The 26,424-nt window shown below is 40.5% G+C and overlaps 1 protein-coding gene and 9 non-coding genes across 10 annotated transcripts; all 10 read right to left on the bottom strand.

Moving 5' to 3' along the window:
- Positions 1-512: 512 nt before the first annotated feature.
- On the bottom strand, positions 513-24,812 carry ARMH1 (armadillo like helical domain containing 1). Its single transcript, XM_075181606.1, has 11 exons — positions 24,292-24,812; positions 23,512-23,580; positions 21,978-22,144; positions 21,304-21,500; positions 19,725-19,809; positions 6,802-6,924; positions 4,386-4,458; positions 2,920-3,049; positions 2,092-2,169; positions 756-837; positions 513-679 (listed from the first exon to the last, which is right to left on the bottom strand). Exons 1-11 carry the CDS (start codon positions 24,498-24,500, stop codon positions 660-662), a joined length of 1,233 nt encoding a protein of 410 aa, XP_075037707.1. The 5' UTR covers positions 24,501-24,812; the 3' UTR covers positions 513-659.
- On the bottom strand, positions 9,219-9,333 carry LOC142100514 (U5 spliceosomal RNA). Its single transcript, XR_012678818.1, has one exon. It is a non-coding gene; the product is annotated as a U5 spliceosomal RNA (small nuclear RNA).
- LOC142100513 (U5 spliceosomal RNA) lies at positions 10,162-10,276 on the bottom strand. Its single transcript, XR_012678817.1, has one exon. It is a non-coding gene; the product is annotated as a U5 spliceosomal RNA (small nuclear RNA).
- Positions 12,237-12,351, bottom strand: LOC142100511 (U5 spliceosomal RNA). Its single transcript, XR_012678815.1, has one exon. It is a non-coding gene; the product is annotated as a U5 spliceosomal RNA (small nuclear RNA).
- On the bottom strand, positions 12,901-13,013 carry LOC142100521 (U5 spliceosomal RNA). The gene has a single exon (XR_012678823.1). It is a non-coding gene; the product is annotated as a U5 spliceosomal RNA (small nuclear RNA).
- Positions 13,510-13,624, bottom strand: LOC142100517 (U5 spliceosomal RNA). Its single transcript, XR_012678821.1, has one exon. It is a non-coding gene; the product is annotated as a U5 spliceosomal RNA (small nuclear RNA).
- On the bottom strand, positions 15,312-15,426 carry LOC142100516 (U5 spliceosomal RNA). Its single transcript, XR_012678820.1, has one exon. It is a non-coding gene; the product is annotated as a U5 spliceosomal RNA (small nuclear RNA).
- LOC142100512 (U5 spliceosomal RNA) lies at positions 17,579-17,693 on the bottom strand. The gene has a single exon (XR_012678816.1). It is a non-coding gene; the product is annotated as a U5 spliceosomal RNA (small nuclear RNA).
- Positions 18,265-18,377, bottom strand: LOC142100519 (U5 spliceosomal RNA). The gene has a single exon (XR_012678822.1). It is a non-coding gene; the product is annotated as a U5 spliceosomal RNA (small nuclear RNA).
- Positions 18,739-18,853, bottom strand: LOC142100515 (U5 spliceosomal RNA). The gene has a single exon (XR_012678819.1). It is a non-coding gene; the product is annotated as a U5 spliceosomal RNA (small nuclear RNA).
- Positions 24,813-26,424: the final 1,612 nt, after the last annotated feature.

Genomic DNA, 26,424 nt, shown 5'->3' with positions numbered 1-26,424 from the left:
GGGTTTATCAGGTGACAGAGAGGGGTAAAAACAAAGAGGTATATCTACTAAACTGCAGGTTTGAAAAAGTGGAGATGTTGCCTACAGCAACCAATCAGATTCTAGCTGTCATTATGTAGAATATACTAAATAAATAACTAGAATCTGATTGGTTGCTATAGGCAACATCTCCACTTTTTCAAACCTGCAGTTTAATAAATATACCCCAAAATGTTCCTAGCTCAGAGCTTTATGTCATAGCTGCCATCCAGTCCTGCTGGCGGCTGTTTGTCTTGATTCGTGGGAGTTAGGTCACCAGAGGTAGGTGGATTTCAAGGTTTTATATACAGGAGAGGCGGCGTATCTGTCGAGACCCATGTGATAAATATCCCTTATTTATGATTTAATTATATACAATTTTACTGTGTATTCTTGAAGAGTTATGTAAAAATATTGTGACAGAGATAATGTAGCAAAACAACAGAGAGAAGCATCAGGAGTAAAGTCCTAAAATATGAACTCATTAACCACACGATATTCTATATTTTATTATAATATAAAAACACTCTAATTGCACATTTAATATACAAGATTCTCCTGGCACAAGCTGGGTCTGGCTGGCTGTGTGGTGGGGTCTTCACTCACTGTCCGTACGTACGAGTGCGATTCATTCTGTGCGATCACTCAGTCACCTCCTTTACTGCAGAAGAAAGAAGATTTCACTGACACAGATCACTCCTCAAACAGAGATCGTCTAAGGCTCGTCCAGTACTTACTGCCCGGGATATTAACTTGGTTGGAGATCAGAATCTCAATTTGGACTCTGTCTAACTTCATGTACAAGATCTCTGCATTCTCCTGCAAGAAGAACATCAATGGTTCAGTCCAGGTAAGAAATAAATGCAACACACAACTTATACTCCTATATAAGGGCTGCTGAAGATGGTTAAAAGAACACACAAGAGAAATACAAACTAAAAACACAGCGAATACCGGTCCACACTCACAATTCTGCCAGAGGTCAACGGGTCACAACACTGAAATACAACTAACTGAGGTCAATACTTATAACTGATCGGGTCCTGTGCAATCATTCAAACTGATCACATATCAAATTAAATGAAAGTGTGGGTGACAATCTAATATCCGTAGACGGACAAATTGAATGATTAAAGCTCCAATCATGTTCGTTGGATTTTGTCATCTATTAGTGACACATATAATATACAAGTTAACCCGTGCATGATAATCATGCATTCTAGTCAAACCAAGCTACTTAAGGTGTTAAAAAGGTTCTTGTCATGCATTTGGGCCATAGCCCAGGCCTCAACCACCAACCACTCCCCGCTGTCACCCCCGGCAACCACCAACCACTCCCAACTGTCACTTCTCCTTCAAGAAATATATGTATATATTTTTTTTAAATCTTTATAAACACTTTTAACAATTAACAAATTAAATTAACAAATTAAAAACATCTTAGTATACCAAATTTCAGCCCTTTCTGAATTTTTTTTTTCCACACACACTAAGAATTTAGTAGGTCAGTGTATAACTCCGCCCAGCAGGTGGCGCTGCAGCTTGGTTTTATTTTTTCCCACACACAGACAGACTAACACACGCCACTAGACATTTATATTATACATACAATTTAGTACATTCATATCAAACCAGCAAATGATGGGGAAAAATGTTGAGAGAAATTAGTAAAACACTCCCTGTGGTCCCTTACCCACTAAAATTACTTATTCCAGGCCAATGTTAGGAGGAGACATTGCAGATTATCACAGATTACATTGTATCACATACAGGGCCCTATTCATTAAGCAGTGTAGGTGGCGATACGTTGAGTATAATGCGGACATTTACTCCGTGCATGGACAGAACTGGGCCATGTGCGTTTTACTTTTGTTTGGGTTCGGTGATGAATCCAACCCGCAATGTGATACATTCAGTATTTCTTTACTAATATCCTTTTAAGCAAACACAGTACAGGGATATTGGTGTTGTAGGGGCCGGTAGTTAAAATGAAATTGTGACCTAGTATCCCTAACTAATCCTTATATACTATCTCAGTTCCATGATCTCCTGGAAGAACACAACCTAACTTACCATGAGCATCTGGAACAGTTTTTCCCCGATGGTCGTCCTCACTTGTTCCTCAACCACTGGGAACAAGGACACAAAATACTGCAGAGAAATCCAGAGACATCAGTCAGTGTCTGCACATTATCCAGCTAACAAAGTGTCAGCACTCAAGAGCAACCAATCAGCTTTCATCGATATCGTGCGAGCTAGACAAAGCAAAGCTCTGATTGGTTGATGTGAGTTTGAACATTTATTGCTTTGTTAGTCAATAAGTTTCTTTGCTTTACACTATAATTATGTATCTGGTTAGAGTTCATGGCTAATTTAGCTGCATTATGCTAGTCTACAACACAGTTATATATGTTCCATCCACACGGACAATGTTTCCTGCACTTTTGAAGAATTTTGCATGACTGTAAAGTGAGGACAGCTCATGTATAAAAACGCTCCACATACTTTTTTTATGGGATCAAAAAGGAGAAACCAACAATTGTACTAAACATATCTGCCGGATTTTCTTTTCAAAGTGTCACTTTGTGGAGTGAAAAATGATGTCTCAATCACATTCCATGATCCCGGATGCAGAAACAACTAGCAGAAAGCAATGAATGTATCGACCTTTACTGAAAACTCAGTGATGCAATTAGCAGGGAACAGACAGGTATCGGCTTTATGTAAGAAACTATTTACAGGAAATCTTGTGAGAAAGTCAGATGCTCAGGAAGTGTGTGTGGGTAGGGGTGAGACAATAATATAGGTTTTGGGTTTAAGTATGAGATGCTCTGCAGAATATAACAATAAGACATAGTTAGAACAGGGCAATGTTCTGCAGATCCCGGCCCCTTCTCTGACCTCCACAGCCAGGCTGGCTTGTCTCTGGCTCTCAGTATGTTCCTTGTTCCCCATGACAAACAGCAGATGATGTATCACTCTGAGCTGTACCAGCTCCTCGCACAGCACCGTGGATTCCCGAGCCAGTATTCTGGAAACACATTGATGTATTAGTCTAGAAGGACCAGGTATCTCCTTCTAACGATGCACATAGGAGACACTTCAAGGTCACTCCAAGATCTGACATACTTCCAGCAGCGAACATCGGGCTCGCTCATATTCCATCCTCACTTACTCCCCAATAAGTTATGTTTTACGGATTCCCCAACAAATACAATCATTCACCTGTGTAAGACTAAGGATATCCTGAACGCTGGGGGTGATAGACCTGCTCTACATTACAGAGTATCATTGTGACATTAACACAACTAGTCCATAAAACCAGCTGTTTCTTCCTTTTTGGAGACAGATACATAGGACATTCATAGGATTTCTAGAATATCTTCCTAATTAAGGTGCATTAGGAGCCAGAAATAAATTCCAAACAGTCTGTTTATGTAGAAATAGGGACAGCCCTGGAAGAAATTAAGGGGGACTAAATAAGGTGACATAAACCTCCCAAGAGTTAACCGGCTTGTTGGACGTGTCCAAGATTTTTAGAATTAGATACGGACAAATGGGTGGGGTCTGTTTATTTGCTACACACAGAAAAATTACAGTGTACAGAAAAGACTCTGGCAAATTTGAACAGTTTTATACATTTCACCAGAACAAGCAAAATGCGTTCCAGGCAAATGATACGACTAGATAAATGAAAGGAGAGAACATAAGATTTTTTTCACTACTATTGTCTCAGTGATTGATCCATGTGCTCCTGATCTGGACACGTTAACACAGCATTTATACAGGGGATCAGCAGGAAGGTCACGGAGGAGAAGGGACATGCAGGACGTACAACTGGGGATATTGATGGAAACTGTTCTAAAGGTAACTGTGTAGCGAAAGAGCCAAGCAGCCAATCAGGTACTTGCATTCATTTTATAAACTGTACTAGAAAAATGACAGCCAGAAGCTGATTGGCAGCTGTGGGTGACGCCTCCTTTCCTGAAATATTTCCAGAAATGTTTATCATTGCATCTTCTCCATAACAGGGCAACAGCCCAACCTGTAGTGTTCCTGGCTATAAGTTACATCACCCACGTTTGTGTTCCTTAGTGCAGACAGGGCCGCCATCAGGGGGGTAGGGGGGGGTACTGTTGTACCGGGCCCGGGCTCACCAGGGGGCCCGGTACAACAGCGCAACATATACTTACCTGGGGGCCCGCCGCTGGTCTCCGCTACTGTGTCTTCAGCCTGGCTGTCACCGTGACAGCCTGGCACCAGGATGCGATCGCAGGGGTGGAGGAATCATTCCCCCTGCGATCATGTGATACTGGTCATGATTATTTCTGAAGGCGGCCCTGAGTGCAGATATTACCCGTACATACCCTATGGCTTTGGCACAGGCGGCTTGTTGAATAAAAGCCGGCAACGAGTCCATCATTTGGGGCACAGTTGGATCTAGGAGACAAACACAAAACAAATTCCTTTTGTCATTACCTTTTGCTGTCTCCTCCTTCTGTGTGTTATGTGTAATAAGACAATTGTCTCAACTTCTTATCAATAAAAACAGGTCGCACTTATTACATGCAAATATCAACAAAATAAATAAGTCTAATCTGCATATGTCGATATAATATTAAATGTATAGTAGTCTCCAATTACTGAATTAACCCCTTCCTGAGGAAAGTGCGCGACGCACCGAAATGCGTCAAGGCATCATTATATTCTCCTAAAGAGCGGACTACTCAAATAGTATCTATTGAATTCAAGACGTCCGCCTGTAGAGCACTTTACTGAAAGAACGTGCACAGGAGGTTTAAAGTCAATAATGTTTCAATTCAAGCCGAGTAACAGTTAATATCGTTTTCAAAACAGCAGACTCTGGTTCACATGAGACGGACACGTTATGTTCTTACTATGACTGGAGAGCAATTCTTACATGACGAGATCATTTATTGTTTACTTATACTTTCAAAAGTCATTAATTCGGTAACTGGAGACTACTATACTCAACATCCACCTACAGTGTAACTTACCTGAGGATCACGATTTACATGAGTACAAATTCCACGGTTTGTCCATTGAACCAATTTGGCATATATACATCTCATCCATATTCCTCTGAAGAAATCGTTAGATACGATAAAACGCATCAGGAGAAGTCATTTTAGGATATTTAATCAGTTTCTTTTTGCACACAACTTATTATGAAATTACACTGCTGAAATTCAACAAAACGGCATTCATTCAGAAGCCGCCATACGGTGAACAAGAACTTCTGTTCCCAAAATGCTAATTCTCCGGATCTATTTCAGACGTTTTTCCTGCCGGTTGGACACAGCGCCGGGAGGTACGACTTCTCACGGCAAAGCCGACAGACAGCACTACAGAAGTTTCCGTTCATCGGCAAATTCCTGCCCCCCAGTGTCTGACCTCCAATAACAGACTGTCGACCTCTAGCAGTTTGGACATAGAGGACTAACGTTCTCTCCGACCGAGAACAGGTATAAATGCTATTTCTCTTTATTCAACAGTTTTGTTATATTTAGACACTTGCATAACGATTGTTATACTTTGATTATATTCCTTGCGGCCTAATGCAACATTTTTTGTCACTATATTCAGATGAGGATGAAACATGGATAGAAGTGATGTTAAGTGACCATCGATTGGATCAGAAATGAGTTGTTGAATTATCATTTAGATCAGTGCACGGATTAGGTTATAACAACCATATCTAGGCCACGTGTAAAAGGATTTGATAGTGATATTTGCCAAGCTCCTTTTGGACATTGGTTGTTTTTATGTTGTATTACTAAAAGTGGTATTTACAATAATGTTCACAAACCCATTCCTTTTGTGGGGGGAACGGACAGCTAAGATCCAGCGATTTCATTTCTTCCTTTACTTCTGTGAGCTCACAGGCTCTCCCGCAGCTGCAGAGTACAGCTTCCCACTCTTTCTCCCCTCGTATATTTATATATATTTTGTATTTAGTTGTAGCTCGAATTAGCAAACTTACCCAGCTTCAGGGGATTCATTTTGCTCTTTTTTTTTTGAAACGTGAGGTTCCACAAACCTCTTAGGACAGGCGCCTGCATTCTGGTTTATAATTTTATATAATTGTTGGTACTGTCTAAGGGAGTTCTTTCCTTGTTTGTTGTCTTGAGCGGATAACTCAGACAGCTATTGTAACAGAAACCAATGTACTTGTGTATCTCTTACTCTGCATGCTGTGCGGTAAGCTGGGTACACATCTATGTATTACTCCAGCTAAATTCTGTAATGATTTTACCATTGACTGACAGTCCCGATGAGCAGCCGATTCCTGTGTACACACCTACACGATTTATCGCCAGGTCTGATCTTCATCTCTCATAACCATCTGCTGAGAAGATCCTGACTCTGTACACTGTACAGATATCTGCCTACACTGCTGGTGGTGAGTGTGTGCACACTGCCATATTTACCTGACATCGTTCCATCTTCGATTGTGATTTTTAGGAAATTTATAAAACCAAAATCAACAGATACAATGTGTTTTAGTACGATAAAACGTGACCATGTGAGGAATATCAGACCAAAGTGTCATGTACCGTGTGCTCTGCATGATAACTGCATTAGTTTGTAACCAATGTTATAAGTTTTCTAAGCTACAAACATCCGTGGAGATTAGGACATCATATTTTACCATCTTGAATTGATTTGTGAGAGAACCAGAATAAGGAGTTAGGGGACAGAACAGATATTTGTCACAAAACACAAAGTTGCTTTCAGTGGAGACAAATCTCGGTCACACACCATCTAGGATCTGGGGTTGTGTCATAAAATGGTCTTTTCGTGATGGTCTCAGCAGAGCAACGAGTCGCTGTAACAAAGCCGGACGAACGTCGGTTCTCATCAAGTCTCTGATCAGCTGCAGAGCTGTAACCAATAAAACACAATAACCGAGTCACAACTACACAACACGTATATAAAACAACAGCATAAAGTGTTATATAACACTTTTCATTTATAAGAACATCCTGAGACATTACACAAGGATTAGCCTAGAAATGTTTCTTAATATTACATAAGCTGAAGGGACTTTTTCATGAACATAATGAAGAATTAGATCCATAACTGCAATAAAATCAGTTTTCTTCCGATCCTCTCAGCAGCTGCAACATTGTATCTCCATAACCAGCACCACAATGCTCGGGTTATATACTACTGAACATTCTAATACTGGTTTACTAATGTTATATCATCAACCTGACTTATTCTGGTGTAAGGTCACCAATGCTGAGCTAATAAACAGACAAGGAAATGTTTAAGAATCTTATTGTATTTGTTTCCAGTCACAGACTAAATGGTTATACAAACACAGAGAAGAAATCACAGGTCTTCTATCATTTAAACTGGACATCCCAAAAATTATATAAAACTTAAATGTTACTTTCTCTTGCTTCAGATGGAGACCGCTCACACCCGATAATTACAGAACAATTTCAATAATAATAAACAATAATTAAAGAACATTTCCCACTTTCTCCCTCTCAGGATTACCATACGTTCCCTACCTCCACTTCACCAATCAGATACGTCTTACGGTCATCCCTGACCAGGATCTCCGCTAGGCCTCAAACCTCAGTCGAATATCTCTGTCTGAGGAATCCATCGTCCAGGGGCCTTATCTCACCCCATTACCACTCTCCCTTGACAAAAATATTACCTCTCTCAAACCCCCTCACGCACAGAATTGGGAAAGGGATCTGAGTGAGAAGCTTGATGCAGAAGATTGGACAGATATTTTGTTGGGCACTGTCAAAGAATGTACGTTTTAAAGAAATCATCAGCATTTATTTATAAAACGCCAGCAAATTCCATAGCATTTTACAAATGGGGACAAACACAGTAATAAACAATACTGGGTAATAGAGACAGAGAGTAAGAGGATCCTGCCCACAAGCTTACAATCTATGGGTCAATGGGGTCAGATATACGAGGTTAAATCTACATACTGTATTGCAGACCAGCCAGATTGCAAAGGTCAAAAAGTGCTTAATGAGCTATATATGCTCCATCCAGTTGGTCCGGGGCTCAGACGGTTGTTCTCTTGTGTGAACAGTGTAAATGGTGGTAATAGGGTAACCTAGGGAGTCTAAGATGCTGGTTGAGGAATATTATAAGCTTGTCTGAAGAGGTGGGTTTTCAGAGAATGCTTGAAGGTATGAAGACTAGAGGAAAGTCTTACTGTGCGTGGGAGGGAATTCCACAAAGTGGGTGCAGTCCAAAAAAAGTCCTGTAACCGGGAATGGGAGAAAGTGATGAGACACAGATTTTCTGCAAAACAGAGGTGTCGAGTTGGGAGATATTTTGAGACAAGTGAGGAGATGTACGTTGGTGCAGTCCTGTTGATGGCCTTGTGGTACCTCGTTCCCAACCAAGTTATGATCTACCCAAGCTCTTTGCTGGAGGTGCTGCTAATCAGCTGGCTTCTTTCACCACATATGGTGGATCGGCCCGGCTCTTCAGAGATTCGGGTCAGATGTCCGCTAACTGATTCAGTCAACTCTTTCCACCCCAAATATTTTTTATTTGCCCCTTCCACTCCCAGACGCACCAAAGCATCTCAATAAACTTCTCAGACATGTTTTCAGTCCATCCCTTCCTAACCTGTCCGTCCTCAGGAAAATAACCTGGTTCACTATTCTACGGAACTCATCAGTATCATTTCATAAAACCTGACAACTGAATAACGATTCCTTCTTTTTGTGTTACTACCTGTTACTAGATTTGACCCCAGTGCTCGAGAGGCTCCCACTCCCATCTCTTCCTCCATTTCTTCTTCCTCTCCCCACCCCGTTTAAAATAATATACACACATCTGAACCCGAGATATTTTTTTCAGTCTATTGTTCAAGTAGAATTCTATAGTTAGTTGACTGTATTATACAGCAATTTGTATTCTTCTTTTGTTCATAACATCCTCTGAGAAGAGTGTACTATTGTTAACCTTTATCAATCATACAGCTGCTTTTTAAGATGTTCCTAAAAAAATTAAGTTTTTGTAAAAAAAACAACAACCCCAAAACTTAAATATTATCAGCAAAAATTGGTACTTAACCCCTAATAACCTGCTGCAAACAGCAGAGGTTTAACATAGGATTAATTACTGTAAAATTGTTAATAGAAAAACTAAACTTCTTACTATTGTCTGTTTTTCACCAGTAAATAAGCCCAGCGTGAGCCGGGCATCAAAAAATTACATGAAACTCATGGTTGTTCCTCTCCACGGAAATCTTTAGTAAAAGGCGAAAGATTTATTCGATCTGAAGAGAAACCAGAGTATACTGTACTGTGTCACCGTTACCTCCCCGGAATCAGATGGACCTCATTATACCAAGAGAGAGGACAACACCAACATTTAAGTAAATATTTTCAAAGACATCCTATGTATTACAAATATATTTAATACTTACATATCTTAAAATAAGAACAAATTAGATTCGCAGACACACAAAAGAAAACTGCAAAACCATGAAATGCATCAGATGCATTGTGGGTAAGTATGCAGATGAGGGCTACCAAGCAAAGAAAAAGTCCTTTCAGAATCGTTGAGTAGCTGCCCAGGGGCAAACGCAGGATTTGTAGAGGGGGGTTTCCAGTGGGCATGACCAGCATGTATGGGGGCGTGGCTATAATATTAGACAGTGCTTGGCTGCCCTCCAACTCTTCCTATCCCCATAATATACATGGGCAATGCTGCGTGCACTACTGTAAGATGAACGTAGCTCTCCCTTTTCAAGCAGAGTCATGTGAAGCGGGGGCAGGGTCCAGCCACCTCAATTATACAGTACCCCAGGCTTGGGGGGGGTTTCCAGGCACTAGGAAACCCCCTCTCGGTTTGCCTATGCTGCTTGTATCCATAGAAAAAAATTCTCAAGTTAAAGCCAGTTGTTCAACTTCCTGGAGTAACCACAGACAACAATCCTGTGTACAATTCGATAATAACAATAGTGCAACCATCGCAGCAACAGAGAATTGAGGAGAGCCAATATTGTTTTGTACCTCAACATTTTTGTGGGAAAAAAACACCTAAATCAGCACTCATGAAGTCTAAAGCTATTGATGATATTTTAATGCAGTATTTTAAATGTCTGTTATTCACCAGTAAATAAGCCCAGCGTGAGCCGGGCATCAAAAAATTACATGAAACTCATGGTTGTTCCTCTCCACGGAAATCTTTAGTAAAAGGCGAAAGATTTATTCGATCTGAAGAGAAACCAGAGTATACTGTACTGTGTCACCGTTACCTCCCCGGAATCAGACCGACCCCATTACACCAAGAGAGAGGACAACACCAACATCTGTGCAACTATTTTCAAAGATACCCGGTCATTGAAACATGTAGTACTTACATATTTAAACAAAAAACTAAAATGATTAAGAATGGACAAATTAGAATAGTGCATAAAATAACCTGACATGTATCAGATGCATTGTGGGTAAGTATGCAGATGAAGGCTACAAAGGCAGCAAAAAAATTCCATTCACAATTGCTGAATAGCTGCAGGTAATCTTGAGAGAAAAAAAAACAACAAAAAAAGCTTTAGTTTACCCCCAGTTGTTCAACTGACGTTTCAGGACCATAGACCAGTGGTTCCCAAACTTTTGCAGTTCGCAGCACTCCTTAGAGTCTCCATAATTTTTTCAAGCCACCCCTCCAAAATAATAACCGAGCAGTCCCGTTTTATAAGCAGTTGGGGCAAAAAAACCCATAATACTTATTTAGTTGTATGCAAAAATAATACACATAAATTCAAGGAAAAAGAATAGTTTTATATATGTTTTTCAATTATATTTCTCTCAAAGAATAATTTGCATCTCCCCTCACTCCGTGCCCCCTCTGCATCTCCCCTCACTCCGTGCCCCCTCTGCATCTCCCCTCACTCCGTGCCCCCTCTGCATCTCCCCTCACTCCGTGCCCCCTCTGCATCTCACCTCACTCCGTGCCCCCTCTGCATCTCCCCTCACTCCGTGCCCCCTCTGCATCTCACCTCACTCCGTGCCCCCTCTGCATCTCACCTCACTTCGTGCCCCCTCTGCATCTCCCCTCACTCCGTGCCCCCTCTGCATCTCACCTCACTTCGTGCCCCCTCTGCATCTCACCTCACTTCGTGCCCCCTCTGCATCTCCCCTCACCAGGGCCAGCTTAACAACATTGTGGGCCCCCAGGCAAAGTAGTGCACCGGGGCCCCTACACACACACACACATACATACACACATTATATATATATATATATATATATATATATATATATATATATATATATATATATATATATATATATATATATATATATATATATATATATATATATATATACACACACATATACATATATATATACATATACAGAGAGAGAGAGAGAGAGAGAGAGAGAGAGAGAGAGAGAGAGAGAGAGAGAGAGAGAGAGAGAGAGAGAGATGTATATAGATATAGATGTATAGAGATAGATGTACTTGCTCAGTGACCCTTGAAGGTTTTTTTTGCAGGTTTTTTTTTTTCAGGATTATTTATTCTAATTAAGAGCCCTGCCTATGGGGCCCCCTTGTCCGTGGGGCCCCCGTGTACCTGACCATCGTGCCCAACGGAAAATATGGCCCTGCACCTCACTCCGTGCCCCCTCTGCATCTCCCCTCACTCCGTGCCCCCTCTGCATCTCCCCTCACTCCGTGCCCTCTCTGTATCCCGGGGGCCATGAAGGAAGAAAAAAACCCCCAAAAAAAAAACAGCAAAAAAAATTACCAATCCGGCGGTGCCTGGGACCCAGCATCCTCCTCTCTCCTGCTGCTTGTCACTGAATGTCGGGATTGATGACGTCACACCCGACATTCAGTGGGAAGCGAGGAGGGAGGAGGATGCTGGGTCCCAGGCACCGCCGGACTGGTAAGTTTGTGTTTTGTTTTCTTCTTCCCCCGGCTGCGGCACCCCTGAGAGCCGCGGCGCACACTTTGGGAACCGCCACCATAGACAACAGAGAAGTGTACAATACAGGAGTAATATTACAAGCATTCCAATAATTAAGAATTGAAAAGAACCATCTAACATAAAGCAAACAAACAAATTCTTCAAAGATGTCTAGAGAATAACTAAAAACATTTTAAATCAAACCCTACAGTACTAGTACACTCACTTATTGGCATCAATGATACATAACATTTTATTTTCTATTTTTCACCAGTAAATAAGCCCAGTGTGAGCCGGGCATCAAAAAATTACATGAAACTCATGGTTGTTCCTCTCCACGGAAATCTTTAGTAAAAGGCGAAAGATTTATTCGATCTGAAGAGAAACCAGAGTATACTGACATTATGTTACCGTTACCTCCCTGGATTTAGACAGCCCTCATTTAACCAAAAGAGAGGACAACACGAACTTCTCTTCAGTTATTTTCAAAGATATCCTACGTCATTGAAACATTTTTCACACTTTTTTTTTTTTTTTTAAATGTACAAATTAGATTATCAGTAGTGCATAAAAACCTCTGATATGTATCAGATGCATTGTGGGTAAGTATGCAGATGAAGGCTACCAAGCCAGCATTCCATTGTCGAATAGTTGCAGATGTTCTTGAGAAAGAAAAACAAACCTCACTTTATAACCAGTAGTTCCACTGAAGGGACCATAGACAACAGCCTAATGTACAATACAGTAATAACATTACTACAACAATCCCAGTAATTAAGAATTGAGGAGAACGATCTAACATAGAACAAAAAAAAGTTTTCTTCAATGATGTCTAATGAAAAACTAAAAACTTTGTATATCAAATCCTACAGCACTGTCATACACTAATTTAATTATATCACCGACATGTAACATTTTCTTTTCCATTTTTCACCAGTAAATAAGCCCAGCGTCAGCCGGGCATCAAAAATTACATGAAACTCATGGTTGCCCCTTGTCACAGAAATCTTTAGTAAAAAGCAAAAGATTTATTTGATCTGAAGTAAAACCAGAATATATTGTTACTGTGTCACCGTTACCTCCCCAGGTTCAGACTGACTTCATTTTACTTAGAGAAAGAACAACGCAAAATCTTTGAAATTTGAATATAAATTCTGTCACCCCAATATATAAAAGACAGAAATAATTCAAGAGAAAGACAGATATTAGGTAAAACGCAAAAAAAACACAACTGAAATGTATCTGATGCATTGTGAGAGAGTATATAAAGGAGACTAGTAATCAAGTAAAATAAATCCCATTGAAATTTGGAATAACTACAGGTATCCATAAATAAAATAAAAAACCCCACCTTAAATCAAATTGAACAACTCTATGGAGTTATACAGCCAAATTTTCAAGACAGGAACAACATTACTACAACCCCCTCAACAACTACACATTAGGATAGAATAGAATTACAACTGATTCTCCATTGATTTTCAGTTATTCAATACAGACATATATTGTATTCTTATCACATAGTTTTACTTTCTATTTTTCACCAGTAAATAAGCCCAGCGTGAGCCGGGCATCAAAAAATTACATGAAACTCATGGTTGTTCCTCTCCACGGAAATCTTTAGTAAAAGGCGAAAGATTTATTCAATCTGAAGAGAAACCAGAGTATACTGACAGGTCCTTGAGTTAACACTGAGACTCCGGACGGATCTTATTAGAATAGAAGAGTGAACAACGTGAAAAACAAAAGTCAAATCTATACTGCATACACACTGATTATAATCCATACAAACCAAACATTTACACAATATATTCTAGTAATACAAAAAAAATTACATAGGAAAGAAACATTTTTTAAATTACATTTTCAATGCATCATGGGTATGCAAATGAGGACTGGTAGTGGGCGGGGCTTCCTACTCCATGCAGTACAGGAGCCTGAAGATAGCGGGACGGACAGCGTCTGTCATGAGTCACATAATTCTCTACAGCTACACATTGTATCTGTCAATCCCCTCGATGCTAAAGAGCAATTATCAATATAAATGTCAAACACATGAAACTTACAGGATAAAGCGTCCACATTTCTAAAGTCCATAATAAAGCCGAACCGCACCCATCATACTTGTTTAAATATAGATTGTAAGCTTGCGAGCAGGACCCTCTTACCTCTCTGTCTGTATGTATTACCCAGTATTGTTTTATTAATGTTTGTTCCCAATTGTAAAGCGCTACGGAATTTCCTCGCGCTATATAAATAAATGTTGATGATGATGATGATGATGATGATGATGATGATGATGATGATGAACAGGTCTGATCCTTGACCTGGGGTGGGCGGAACCTCAGGGCCACGCAGCCCCCCTAGATCTTCAGGGGGAGAGCCCATAAGGGCGTACCCACACCCCTAAAATCCATGAAAAAATAATAATAAATAAGTGAAGTGACAAACAGTGAGAAAATAAATAGTGACGTGCAAAACAGCCCCAGCCTTTCGGCTGAGTTGTTAATAATTATTCCTGTCTAGCCAAAAGGCCGGGGCAAGGAAGAGTGTGTGGCTGAAAGTGAGGTTCATGCAAAGTGCCTTAGTGTCAAGTGAGGGTGACCACTGCCCAAGTGAGTTCCAGCACCCCTGGGTCACCACTCCAAGGGCACTATCTCAGGCTTTCAAAGCCACCGGTCTTCTGGCCAGACCAAGCTTTCCCATGGCCCGTTCAGGTGCAGGAATTCCCTACTCAGACAGGTACTCACTTGATCTTAGCCAAAAGGCTGAGAATCGAAAAAGGGCCCCATACCCTATGAGCCAAATGGCCCCAGAGAGGGAAAAAAGGGTCCTCAGACCCTCCCCATCGCCAAAGCTAGGGATGACCCCTTGACATCCCTGACCGCAGTAACCAAAATGCCCGTTATGTGGAAGGGTCTTCAGATCTTAAATGGCGAATCTACCTCCCCGGATTGAAACCAACCTCATTTCCCCAATAGAGAGGGCACCACAAACATCTGTGTAACGATTTTCAAAGATTTTCCATGTAATCCCAATGCTTTTATATTTGAAAAAGAAGAGAAATGACCAGGAAAATAAGTGGAAATGTATCAGATGCATCGTGGCTGCAGACACAGCGCAGAAGAGCTGGAAAAAAATCCTCACTTTAAAACCAATTATCCAACAAGTCTGAGTCAGTGACCACAGACAGCACCCAGGATGAAAATAACATCAGCACAACCACCTATAACATACAGCAATAACATTATTTTTCTATAATTCCTGATACATAAAAGCCAACACCAATACACATAATATTAACTAAATTAATTAAAAAAATATTTATATATTTTCTATTTTTCACCAGTAAATAAGCCCAGCGTCAGCCGGGCATCAAAAAATTACATGAAACTCATGGTTGTTCCTCTCCACGGAAATCTTTAGTAAAAGGCGAAAGATTTATTCGATCTGAAGAGAAACCAGAGTATACTGTACTGTGTCACCGTTACCTCCCCGGATTCAGACCGACTTCATTTTACAAAGAGAGAGAGGACGAAAACATAGATTTACCAACTTTTAAAGATATTTATATATAATACTAATATATTGAATACTTCGATATTTTTTAAAAAGGATATTAAACGATCAAAAAAACACAACCAAAAACTGAAGTGTATCAGATGCATTGTGGGTAAGTATGCAAATGACACTACCAAGCAAAGGATAAATTCCAATAGCTGCAGGTACCAGAAAACACTCACTGGAGATCCTGTTACTCAACTTCCAGGAACGGCCAAAGACAATACCCTAATAACGTACAGTACATTAGTACAATCATTCAGCAACGACATGTCAGGAGAACCATCTAAAATAGAACAAGACAACACATTATCTTCAAAGGTTGTTGGGGAAAAAACAACCAACATCAACATTTAACATAAAATTCTACATGAAAATAAAATTTACTAATAAAATTATAAAAGTCATGGTTGTTCATCTCCACGGAAATTAGTAAAAAGCAAAACATTTAAATGTAAAGAGAAACCAGAGTATACCGATACTGTGTCACCGTTACCTCCCTGGATACAGACCAATCTTATTATATAGAAAGGGAGAGATGATGACACAGGTTCAGGAAAGAATGGAGAAAGGGATCATCGCAGTCTTGTGTAAGCAGAAAGAGAACTGTGATATTATAACATTGCATCCTTTCTCCTGAATGTTGACTAAAGGATTCTCACCAAGATACTAGTCAGCTGGCTGTAGGCGGTCATCGGATTAGTTATTCACTCAGACCTGTGGCAAACCCGGGACACAGGGTAACAATCAGTCTTGTCCTGGTACGAATCATGGTGCAATACATCAAGGATTGTCGTGTGTAGGAGGTCTGTCCAGTCTTGGTCAGGAGAAGCCTTTCACCAGGTCTCACCTGTGTTTCAGTTTATTGCATTTCATACTTTTGGAGAAAGGCCAAGAAGCTGGTAGCAAAAGACACCAATTCAAAAGGCTGCCATAGATCACGGCACATTTTCTGTTTGTTTTCAGGGTTGATGACCCTTATGGGCTACATTCTAAGGAAGCGATAGGGTCAGTCTCCAGGGTGAAGCTCTAGCAGATATGAAGAATCTTATATCCACCCAAGCGCTCTCTTCTGAAGTGGCCCTGAAGACTAGCGCTCTTTGGGGGTTTTCATCAAGACCAGCAAAGACTTTTCCTGAGCTTGAGGGAAGTCAGAGGGAACTCTTCTCAGACCATTGTCTGAGACCCCACTTCATCCAGATCCTGGGTATTTAGTTTGGTGAAAAGGGCACATTCCTCAAGCGCTGGGATAGACTGGTCTGTGTAGAGTCAGAGATCTGACTTGTGTGAAGATCACATCCACAAGCTCATCAGAGATAAGGACATGATGAAGTCTGTTCAAAGGCTTGCTGCTTCCACAGTAAAGATTGTTTGAGAATAGGTGGCATCTAGCAGGCTGACCAAAGGTTACAAAGACATGGTGGGGATGGGCATCGAGGGTGCATTTGGCTCTCAGGAACTTCAAAAGCATCCCAAGAACCAGCAGATATGGCCACTGCCAACTGTGCATCAAAGAGGGAAATGTTATGTATCTCTGCAGAGAGAAACCCCTGATAGTCCCTGGGCACTGACAGCTACGGGGTCATTCAGGAGAAGAAAAGAAGAGATTGCAACGGTGCTCAGGAACTGTTCCGTTAAAAATACAGAATATATAAAGATTAATGGATAATAATAAAGATTTTTTTTTATTAAGCAATAAACATGGGCAATAGTTCAAACAACGACCACAAATGAGCTCAAATGTGAAATAAATACTACTCAAGCTGTGACTGACTGATCACTAAAATATGATCACTGAGGCTATATCTAGGTGCGCATGAATCACAATAATACAACAAAGACATAAAGACTTTTTTTTGCAAACAATTAGTTCTAAATATTAAGTCATCACATTATCAGTAACGTAAGAGGTCCAAATGTCCATAATTTCAAAAATTGAGATATAGACTTATGGGGGGGAATTACTAAACTGTAGGTTTGAAAGAGTAGAGATGTTGCCTATAGCAACCAATTTTTTAATTGATTAAAATAAATGTATTTTCTATATTCCACCAGTAAATAAGCCCAGCGTGAGCCGGGCATCAAAAAATTACATGAAACTCATGGTTGTTCCTCTCCACGGAAATCTTTAGTAAAAGGCGAAAGATTTATTCGATCTGAAGAGAAACCAGAGTATACTGTACTGTGTCACCGTTACCTCCCCGGAATCAGACCGATCTCATTACACCAAGAGAGAGGGGAACACCAACATCTATGCAACTATTTTCAAAGATATCCTGTCATTGAAACATTTAATACTCACATATTTAAACAAAAAAACTAAAATGAAAAAGAATGGACAATTTAGAATAATGCATAAAAAAAAAATGACATGTATCCGATGCATTGTGGGTAAGTATGCAGATGAAGGCTACAAAGCCAGCAAAAAAAAAATCTATTCACAATTGCTGAATAGCTGCAGGTAATCTTGAGAGAAAAAAAACTTTAGTTTAACACCAGTTGTTCAACTGAGGTGAGGTGACCATAGACAACAGGTAAATGTACAATACTGGAATAACATTATTACGACCATCCCAATAATTAAGAATTGAGAAGAACCATCTATACATAAAACAAACATAACATTTCTTCAATAATTTCTAGGGAACTAAAAACATTTTATATCAAATCCTACAGCCCTAGTACACTCATTCATTGACATCACTGACACATAACACTTTAGTTTCCATTTTTCTACCAGTAAATAAGCCCAGTGTCAGCCGGGCCTCAAAAATTATATGAAACTTATGGTTGTTCCTCTCCACGGAAATATTTAGTAAAAAGCAAAAGATTTATTTGATATGAAGAAAAATCAGAGTATAGTGTGTCAATGTCTGTTCCCTCCCCAAATTCAGACTGACCTCATTTTACTTAGAGGAAGAACAATTCAAAATCTTTGAAATTTGAATATAAATTCTGTCACCCCAATAAATGAAAAACAGATTTTACTATGTAAAACGGGGCAAAAAAAAATCACAACTGAAATGCAGCTGATGCAAATCCCATTGTAATTCAACAACCTGGAGAGGAGCAGCCCAATGTTCAAGACATAACCAACATTATTACAACCACAAGTTGTCAGACAGATTTAACACCAATCCACCGTTCACTTCCAGTGAAGTAACACAGACATATTACACTCTAATAACTAAGTCTTATTTTCTATTTTCCACCAGTAAATAAGCCCAGCGTCAGCCGGGCATCAAAAAATTACATGAAACTCATGGTTGTTCCTCTCCACGGAAATCTTTAGTAAAAGGCGAAAGATTTATTCGATCTGAAGAGAAACCAGAGTATACTGAGAAGCCTGCGAAGCTCCAGTGCAGCCATCAACGGACTCTATCACACTCATTGAGAGTACACTCCGCACTTACTCCATCTCACTCATTATTCCGTCTCACTCACAGTTATCTATATATAATATATAATCTGTCAGGTGTCACCACAAGCTCAAAAACAATTATGAGAAATATAATGAAAGCAAGCAATGGCCAAGTACAGATATCCGTGGTGCATCATGGGTATGCAAATGAGCTGTTTTGAAGCCGTGACGGAAGTGAGGCTATATGACAGTGGGTGACAATGACCACACTATGTTTTCAAATAGTATAGGAAAAAAAACCAAAACCTAACACAGACGGGTACAAATAGACATCACTGGTGCATTATGGGTATGCAAATGAGCCATGCAGGAGGTACCATCTCTACAGCTGCAACAGAGAGGGTGGATTAATCCTTTACTGCCCGGTAGCGGAGAATGGAGTCGCCCAGGCACACACTACACTGTTACATTGTATACAGTACACCTGTCACACATCTGTCATGTAGGAGACACAGACATACAGCACTGAGAGGAGACACTGGACGGCCATCTTTGTTTTGGGCGACAGCTTCAGCTTACTTATGAACGCAATAAAATGGGGACAAAATGCAATCTTCACTTGGGTAGAATGTTTGGAGGCTGCGTTACTATTAATAGTCCGTCCCAGGAATTATGATTATTTTATCTGATAGTCTGGGATTTGCTGCTTTGCACAGTAAAATAAATTAAAATGTTATAAACCACAGGGAACATAGGAAAAGTCAATGTTGCTGGAGGAAATACACAGAGCAGACTCGTCTCAATATAATATAATATAATATAATATACAGTGCACACCCCACTCACCTTCATACTGCACCTCCAGGTGCATAGACTGCAGCACCCCCAGAAGTGGCTCCACTATTGCTGGATGAGCCGTCTGCACAATCCCCTGTAGATAGACAGAAGAAGCAACTCAGAATAGGTTCTGGTGAAGTCCCCTCTGCAACGCAGGCAATAAGGATATCCCCGAGTGAGCAGCAGCAACGCAGGCAATAAGGATATCCCCGAGTGAGCAGCAGCAACGCAGGCAATAAGGATATCCCCGAGTGAGCAGCAGCAACACTCAGCAATGCAGGTAACAGGGATATCCCTGAGTGAGCAGCAGCAACACAGACAATAAGGATATCCCTGAGTGAGCAGCAGCAACACAGACAATAAGGATATCCCTGAGTGAGCAGCTGCAACGCAGGCAATAAGGATATCCCTGAGTGAGCAGCAGCAACGCAGGCAATAAGGATATCCCTGAGTGAGGAGCAGGAGCAACAACACTCAGCAATACAGGCAATAAGGATCTCCCCAAGTGAGCAGTTGTACAGAAGTTCCACAATAAAACTATCCACATGAGCTGCCCACCCTCTGTTAGTATAGAGGGATTCCGTCAGCTTAGGGTGAGTTTATTCTGCACCAACCACATTATGATGCATCAGATACATAACTGAACAATCACAAAATGTCATCCACATCAATCTCTGTCCCAGGGAGCTTACAATCTAATGTCCCTGTATATCCCATACAGATACATATGAAATGTACAAGATGCACATTGTAATTTCATTCACAGTATGTGTACATTTTATACATCTGGTCTGCAGCAGATAACCATGAACCACAATATCCCCCATGATAATCCCTTCCACTCACTTCAGCACTGCGTGCACCTGGCCTGAATTAATTAGATGGTTTTAATACATCCTTCACATCAATTAATTAATCAGCACAAGGAGTTAATAATATAAAATTCCAACATTATACCGGGTGGAACAGCAATCTGTCCCTAATTATCACGGACAGTCAGAGGTGTTAGCGATTGATCTTTAGAAAGGTCCCTATTTGTTTATTACTAGCTGCACAATAAATCCCTCTGTTTCTGCCCTCTCCCATCTCGGTATTATAAGTAGATATTTATAGAAGATCAGTATTTAAAATGCATAAATTGTATGTTGTAAACAGATTGAGGAAACATGACATGATGGGGATTGTAGTACTTCAAAGCCAACTAACACATTATCACAGGTGTCTAGTTTTCTGTATCTCCCACACACCCCATCTTGTGGCTCAGGCCCGTTAGTTTGTAAGGTATACAACATGCCCAATTATGTTATTATATCATAGAAACGCGCTCCGTCACGGGTGACATTTCTGCAGGCGGATAAGAATCTAATGGACATTTATTGAAAATGGTAAAAGGGCAATTTGACCACATGGAGCATAAAGGCCCTCATTAGGATGTCCCTACTGGAGGGAGAGGTGGGGCAGGGGGATCTGATACAATTACATGCCCTGATAATTAATAGCGCCACAGACCCCGCCCGGGTGCTGACAGAGGACGGGAACGAGAGCCGGAGATTCCGTCTATTGTCGGATTGGTATTTTCTCTGCTCACCTGCACAATGCGCAGTGTCTGTAGAGCTAGGTGCTGAGCTTTGGGATACGCACTGGCCAGGAGGGCGATCAGACCCTTATACACCTGTGTCTGGAATTTGGGATTCCCGTGAGCCAGAAGTTCCAGAACCACTTGGGCCTGTTCTTGAGTCTCTTCTGACTTGGATATAGCGAGACATTCGGCCACCGCTCGGACTCCTGTCCAGAGACACAATCGACAATAAATACACCGTTCATAGAATTATATCATCTATAATCACTCGCTCAATGTGGCATCAAACAGCATTAATAACGTTTTATCATTATTACCATTAATTTATGTAGCACCTGCAAAGTCCACATAACTGGGAACAAACACAGACAGACAAAGCGGTCAGAGGGTGCTGCTCACAAGGTTACACTCTATAGGGAAATAGGAGTCTGATACATGAGGGAAAGTACCACAGACTGCAGGGGAACCAGAGCTTCCTGGGGATATATGATCCAGCCACACAGTGTTGGGGGTAAGATGTTGAGAATACAATGAGACTCAATGTAACTTTTGAGTGAACTGTGTAGGAGGGTGAAGGGGGGGGGGGGGGGGTAATGGGGCTGTATACATATTATAGGTGTTCATTGTACTAGATCATTATGTAATTAGATGTATAGAGGGAGACTACCCATCCCCCCACTCACCGTAGCTCTCACAGATCAATTCTTTGTATTTGCGGCCGGCTCTGGCCAAAATCTGAAGGAGTTTCAGAGCTTCCATCTTCTGTTGCTCATTTAAGTGTTTCATGCCCAGAATTTCCAGCAGTGTCAGGATCCCTCCAACCTCCACAAACTCCACCTTATAGCGACTGCTGCAGTGTGCAAAATACAACCAGATTGTCAGATCGTATGGTGATCTGCAGGATGGAAGAGATGATCACTGCACCCACATAGGGGGGGTTGTACACTGGAGGCAGGATCAGTATATGAGGATGTATAGACACTGCCCCTATGGACAGATAAGTGTATGTGGATGTATAGACACTGCCCCCTATGGACAGATAAGTGTATGTGGATGTATAGACACTGCCCCCTATGGACAGATAAGTGTATGTGGATGTATAGACACTGCCCCCTATGTACAGATAAGTGTGTGAGGATGTATAGACACTGCCCCCTATGGACAGATAAGTGTATGAAGATGTATAGACACTGCCCCTATGGACAGATAAGTGTATGAAGATGTATAGACACTGCCCCCTATGGACAGATAAGTGTGTGAGGATTCTTGTGAGACACAAAAATCAGAATATCGAATCTTAGTGATGTACAGTCAACAACAACAGGAAGGGATCTTGCTGTCATATTATCAGGTGATATAAGGGCAGCCAGCAGAGTAGTCACGCCATGTCTCCCAACATTAGAATATTTGGCATCTGGACACTCTGTAAAGGGGGCGTTGCTGCATCACAATGGGGGCGTCCCACACCTCACAAGGGCGTGGTGCTTTCTGTGGCACTAGGGCCACCCGCATGCCCTGTCCCCTAAAAACAACCACGCATTGCCGTGCACACAAGTGCAGGATTATGCGGGTGGACAGGCAGGGCTGGGTCCTTCCCAAAATTTTGCTATGCGGCTATGTGATGCCACGGTCCACCCCTGCACAGAACAGACGTTGATATGGTTAAGACTTAGACCTAAAACAATAAAAAACAAGTAAAAATAAAAAAAAAAAGAATCCAAACTTGGATAAGGGGCGACAGACCTGTAGGTTCTTGTCTCCCGGCAATTTCTATGTTTCTATTGCGAGGAGGGAGGAGGGGGGGTAGTACTTGGTAATACAGATATTTGTTTAAATGTTCTTCCTAGTTGAAGTGCAAACAATTCTCCGAAAGAGACTCTGAGTGATAATAAACATCCTCAGTGTATAAGAGGTTCAATAACTGAAGAGTTTCAGACATGAAAGGAGCCGATCGTAGTCTGATATGGAGATTACAGGAGCAGATCACCAGCAGTGTCACATCATCTCCCCGTCTCCTACAGTACAGGAGGTTCTAAATAAATGTACTGATGGATCTTACATGACTCCGGGTCACATTGGGGGGTCTTGTACTGCAGATTAACTGCCGTTTGACCCAAGGTTGGGTGAGGTGAAATCTATTCCATAGGAAGAGACTATAAACACCATATTGTGTGTAGAAGACAGTCGGACACAACAGAAAGACCCCAGGTGGGATACCTGCCGGCAGCTGCAAGGAATATCGATATTGCCTGAAGAATCTCGTTTCCACATGTCCCAAACATATATCTAGAAGCAGGATAAGGACATTCAGAACTAGTGTGGCCTCATTATAAGCACCCCCTGCCCACACACCTGCAGACTGAAAACAGATACTAGGAATTACACCCAGCATAACACAACTATAGAAGTTGTACTATGCAACTGTTAACACACACAGAGTAAGAACAAATACTAAGAATTCAAATCACAACAAAAGAACTGGTACTGGGCAGTTATCTGTTTGTGCTGAATAACAACAGAATTGGGGCTTAGTTAGAATTGGATGTCAATTTTTTGTTGCATAAGAAACGTATTTCTGTACCGCGCATGCGGAACAAAAGAGAGCACATAACTGCGTCAGGGGAGAAGATTAATATTTGATTTTTAAAGGGGAAAACAACAAATGTTCATTTAATTTGTATTGAATTAAGTTTTACTATTCTCAACACTTCATTACATTATTATATTCTATATACATAGAGTAATGCGCTATCTTGCGGCGTAATTATACTCTCTTGTTACGCCTGTCGTACGCCTGGTGCAAATGCTGCTGTTTTTGAGCTGGAAGCAGCCTGAGATGTATCCGACTCATAAAGTGCCTCTAAATACGCCCCACTGAGAATTACACCCAGCTCACAGAATTAGAGAAGTGCTCAATATAAAAACTAGAACACAAGAGGGACGGTCAGTCACTTCCAGCACATCGCACTGGATCGTTCATCTAAACTCCAAGGATACGAGAGCCGCAGCCATGTGGTGAGCCGAGCAAAAAACAGGCTGCCCCCCTGGGAGAATTCCTGCTCCAGCTCCGGACCCATCTTCCCCTGATTGTAAGTGATAAAATTGTTCAGTATCCGGCAGCGAGTCACCCGACCGCCATCGTCCCACTCTTTAAAAAAAGCCATGAGCCGAGTGATTGCTTCTTGCTCCTGGACAGAGGGCATCATCGGAGGTTACTGTGGACCTGTGGAAGAGAGGAATCAGTGACTTTATGTAATAACAGATGACTCAGTAGGTTCTCCGGTGACCTCGCACGTAGGACGTGTCTGGACGCACTTTTCATTCATTACATTTCAAACAACAAACAAAAGAGAAAACCGCAGGAACAATATATACGGTGTATACAGCGCTGTACAGAGGCTGGTGCAATATATACGGTGTATACAGCGCTGTACAGAGGCTGGTGCAATATATACGGTGTATACAGCGCTGTACAGAGGCTGGTGCAATATATACGGTGTATACAGCGCTGTACAGAGGCTGGTGCAATATATACGGTGTATACAGCGCAGTACAGAGGCCGGTGCAAGATATACGGTGTATACAGCGCAGTATAGAGGCTGGTGCAATATATACGGTGTATACAGCGCAGTACAGAGGCCGGTGCAGTATATATGGTGTATACAGCGCTGTACAGAGGCTGGTGCAATATATACGGTGTATACAGCGCAGTACAGAGGCCGGTGCAATATATACGGTGTATACAGCGCTGTACAGAGACCGGGTGATATTTATCCTGCGTTATTCCCAGCGCTTTTCTTGTGCTGCAATTCTACTAGATCACAGAGAGGGAAGATATCAGATTTCTAATATAAAAGATACCAGATCCTTATATTTGTATTGTTTTGTATTAAGTTATCTGGAACTGGCTGCGATAATCTGCTTTTCTCTGAATATTTTTGACCCTCTCACCTTTCTGATTTACATACAAACTTCCAAAACACAATAAAACAAATCTTCCATGAAACAAATACCAGATATGTTCTTGTTAAACCTGCTGCGGTTCTGTCATTATTGTAATAAAACTCTGAGGGATTGATAACCCTTACGGACCGCCATTAAAATCACCATCTTGGGGGCATTGGCACCATTGATGTAATGATGATTTTCTTGCTATCTGTATGATTGGTAGCACAAGAGGTCCCCCCCCCCTAATATACTTATTATCATTGCATTTTAATACAATTATTATTGTTACTGCTATTACATATATTATTATACAGTATAGTACAGTATTATCACTATATGACTATTATTACATATTATGCAGTATAGTACAGTATTATCACTATATGATTATTATTACATATTATACAGTATAGTACAGTATTATCACTATATGATTATTATTACATATTATACAGTATAGTACAGTATTATCACTATATGATTATTATTACATATTATACAGTATAGTACAGTATTATCACTATATGATTATTATTACATATTATACAGTATAGTACAGTATTATCACTATATGATTATTATTACATATTATACAGTATAGTACAGTATTATCACTATATGATTATTATTACATATTATATAGTACAGTATTATCACTATATGATTATTATTACATATTATACAGTATAGTACAGTATTATCACTATATGATTATTATTACATATTATACAGTATAGTACAGTATTATCACTATATGATTATTATTACATATTATATAGTACAGTATTATCACTATATGATTATTATTACATATTATACAGTATAGTACAGTATTATCACTATATGATTATTATTACATATTATACAGTATAGTACAGTATTATCACTATATGATTATTATTACATATTATACAGTATAGTACAGTATTATCACTATATGATTATTATTACATATTATACAGTATAGTACAGTATTATCACTATATGATTATTATTACATATTATACAGTATAGTACAGTATTATCACTATATGATTATTATCCTCAGTACATAACATTAATATCACCGCTCAGGGATCTCACTACATCACATATATAATATATAATGATTATTTCCTGATCTCACAGGGTCACAATGAGCCCCCCAAACACTCACCTGCCCGAGACTAACTGTACAGACGT

Source organism: Mixophyes fleayi, chromosome 8 (assembly GCF_038048845.1).
Source record: "Mixophyes fleayi isolate aMixFle1 chromosome 8, aMixFle1.hap1, whole genome shotgun sequence".
NCBI lineage: Eukaryota > Metazoa > Chordata > Amphibia > Anura > Limnodynastidae > Mixophyes > Mixophyes fleayi.
Note: the sequence above shows the minus strand (reverse complement) of the source record. Positions and strands in the feature narration are given on the sequence as shown.

Excerpts from the sequence above, each read along its gene's own strand:
- ARMH1 (XM_075181606.1), bottom strand. The coding sequence starts at position 24,500 with ATGATGCCCTCTGTCCAGGAGCAAGAAGCAATCACTCGGCTCATGGCT. Across the intron at positions 4,459-6,801 it reads ACAACCCCAGATCCTAGATG|ATCCAACTGTGCCCCAAATG; the intron begins GTGTGTGACCGA and ends TTTGTCTCCTAG. Across the intron at positions 3,050-4,385 it reads GCCTGTGCCAAAGCCATAGG|AATACTGGCTCGGGAATCCA; the intron begins GTATGTACGGGT and ends ATGTGTTTCCAG.